This window comes from Penaeus japonicus, unplaced genomic scaffold (assembly GCF_977035675.1).
Source record: "Penaeus japonicus unplaced genomic scaffold, GWHDUDI00000001_assembly GWHDUDI00000043, whole genome shotgun sequence".
In the NCBI taxonomy this organism is placed as follows: Eukaryota; Metazoa; Arthropoda; class Malacostraca; order Decapoda; family Penaeidae; genus Penaeus; species Penaeus japonicus.
The window spans coordinates 2640579-2643078 of NW_028234445.1; the positions used below are offsets into that span (position 1 = coordinate 2640579).

At 56.5% G+C, this 2500-nt stretch overlaps 2 protein-coding genes across 4 annotated transcripts in view; both read right to left on the reverse strand.

The window, feature by feature from the left end:
• LOC147466583 (uncharacterized) overlaps positions 1–2500 on the reverse strand; it is a 411126-nt gene that overhangs the window by 196588 nt on the left and 212038 nt on the right. The gene's annotated exons all lie outside the window — the stretch shown is intronic.
• Positions 1–2500, reverse strand: part of LOC122244412 (apical junction component 1 homolog) — a 12572-nt gene that overhangs the window by 973 nt on the left and 9099 nt on the right. For all 3 annotated transcript variants that reach the window (XM_086535305.1, XM_086535302.1, XM_086535303.1), the window contains one exon: positions 1–2500. This exon is cut by the window's left edge and continues 973 nt beyond it; it is cut by the window's right edge and continues 1 nt beyond it. In XM_086535305.1, coding sequence (XP_086391431.1) covers positions 604–2379 — 1776 coding nt within the window. In that variant the 5' untranslated portion in view covers positions 2380–2500 and the 3' untranslated portion in view covers positions 1–603.

The window sequence follows — 2500 nt, forward strand, 5'->3', positions numbered from 1 at the left end:
CACTTCTTTATCATATTTAAGTCATTTTACTTAGCACTCACTTCCTCTCTTCCACTTATTGCTTTACAAGTTTTATGTCGTGTTTCAGTTTCGGTTATCGCTGTTTTTAACACCATTCTCTGTCTCCTTCCTTTCTTTCTATTTTTCTTTTTAGGGAATAGTAAGAGAGAAAGAGATAGAGATAGATAGAGATAAATAGAATGACTGAGAGAGAGAGAGAGAGATAAAGAGATAGATCTATATTTCTTATTTCCTTCTCGCTGTTTCTTTTTCTAATTCAGTCTCTTGCTCTCTTCCAACTTCCTCTCTTTCTCTCTCTCTGTCTCTCTGACTGTCTGTGTATGTGTGTGTCTCGTTCTCTCACTCACTCTCTCTATTTATGTCTTTCTTTCTTTCTCTCTTTCTTTCTTCCTTCCTTTTCTTAATACATGGATCTGTCTTTAACTTATTCTCACTTTTGCTCTCTGTCTCTGTCTCGTTTATCACGTTCTCTCTATCTCCTCCTTCCTTCTGCTGCCTATTCATCTCTCTCTCTCTCACTTATACATATTTCTCTCTCTCTTTCTCTCTTTTCCTTTCCTCTTTCTATCTTTTTAAAACCGTCTATCTCCGCGAACCCGTTTTCTTTGCAGGCAAGGAGGGGGAGACATCAAGGGTAACTACTCTAGAATTCCTTCTGGTCAAGAGCTGGAGTTTGGACGCGTCCAGCCTGGGCATGATGACGCAGAGGAACGTCGATCCGGTCGAGGCGTTCCGCGGCTGGATCGTAACGGGGGGGAAGGGGTGTCCCAGCTCCACGAAAGCCCGGAGTCTCCTCTCCACCTCCGGGTACTGGTGTCGCAGGCTGATTCCCCTTTCCCCGAGGCGTTGCAGGATGTTGTGGTAGGTGGCGAGGCGCGTGGCGGGGGTCTCCTCGCCGGACAATGGTGGCAGCGTGGGATCCCTGTTGGCCTCTCGTAAGGGGGTTAGGATCAGGGTCTCAGGCTCGCCCTCGAGGTCGCGCGAGATGAAGTTCTGTTGGTAGGAGAGAGGAGGGAGGATCGGAGGCACGTTGGAGGAGGAGGAGGAGGAGGAAGAGGAGGTTGTGGGGCACGAAAGGAACCTCTGAGGGTAGGCGATTACTCCTTTACTTCCTCCTCCTCCTCCTCCTCCGCCTCTTCTCCCTCCTCCACCTCCTCCCCCTGCATCCTCAGGAGCTAGTTTTAACTTGACACACCTCGACACTCTCGAGAGAATTGTTCCTCCTCCACCTATCCCCTGTCCCATCCTCCCTCCCCCTCCTCCTCCTCCTCTTCCTCCATCTCCTCCTCCTCCTTCCACTACACAAATACTCACATACAGTACGAAAGTCTCCCTCGTGTTGTAAAGTTTACACAACTGGCAGATTTTCCTGTACACTCCCTCGCCAGTCTCCTGCGGAAGGAGGTCCTGACTCGTCACGTAGTGGAGCTGCGGGAAGGCACTGTGCGCCCTCTCCTTCTTGGTCTCTCTGTCCTTCCTCGCGTCCGGTGCCGCGGGGGAACACACGTCGAGCAGGAAATTCTCCACCTCCTCCGCGTCCCTGAAGAAGATCTTCACCGCGCCGCGCCCTAGGGACCTCAGGCCCCTACGCGCGACGACGCTCAAGTGCTCGAGGACCTTCGGCTGGTGACGCAGGCTGAGGCTGAGCTCCTTGGCCAAGGCCCGGGCACGGATCCTTGCGCAGTGTCGCTTGTGGTTGTCCCAGTGCATGCGCCGGCAGGGCCTCGAGCAGTAGGGCGTGTGGCACTGGTGGCACTCCTTGTACGGTTCCTCTGACGACGCTGCCACGACTTTGCCGCACCGGGGGTATTGGCACTGCCACGCCCCGCCGCTAGGGGTCGCGACGCCCCTCTGTCCCCTGGTGTGATTCGCCTCCCCATCCTCCTCCTCTCCTTCCTCCTCCTCCTCCTCCTCTTCCTCCTCCTCGTCTTCTTCCTCCTCCTCTTCCTCGTCGTCGTCGTCTTCCTTCTCCTCGTCGACGCTGACGTTCTCGTTGCCGTTCTCCGAGGAGGAGTCCGGGGGAATGTTCATGTGCCGCGGCGGGAGGTGGAAGGTCACGCCCCTCCGTGGTGGCAGGGGTATCAGGGGCACCGTGGGGGGGACGGGGGGCGCCACGTGGGCCCTAGGGGGGGGAAGCAAGGGGTGGGGGACCAGCCACCCCTCGAGACCCCTGGCGCGGGGTCCCTGCAGGGCGCTGTGCTCAACGACCCCGGGCCAATCCAGCGCCACCAGAGGCCCGGCCTCGGGGAGCCCCAGGGGTTGCCTCTGGCTGTCTCCCGCGCCTCCCAGCTGGTTGATGATCCAACCACCTGCGCGATAGGGGGGGCCAACCCCCTCCGGCGGGGCGCAGGTCCCCATGACGGAGAAGTTACTCACTTTGGCACCGACGGGCACTGATTCGGGCTCGCCACTGATGTTGGAAGTCTCGAACCACGGAACGGAGGGTGTAAACAGCTGTACGCTTGTTAGTTCTGTGTTA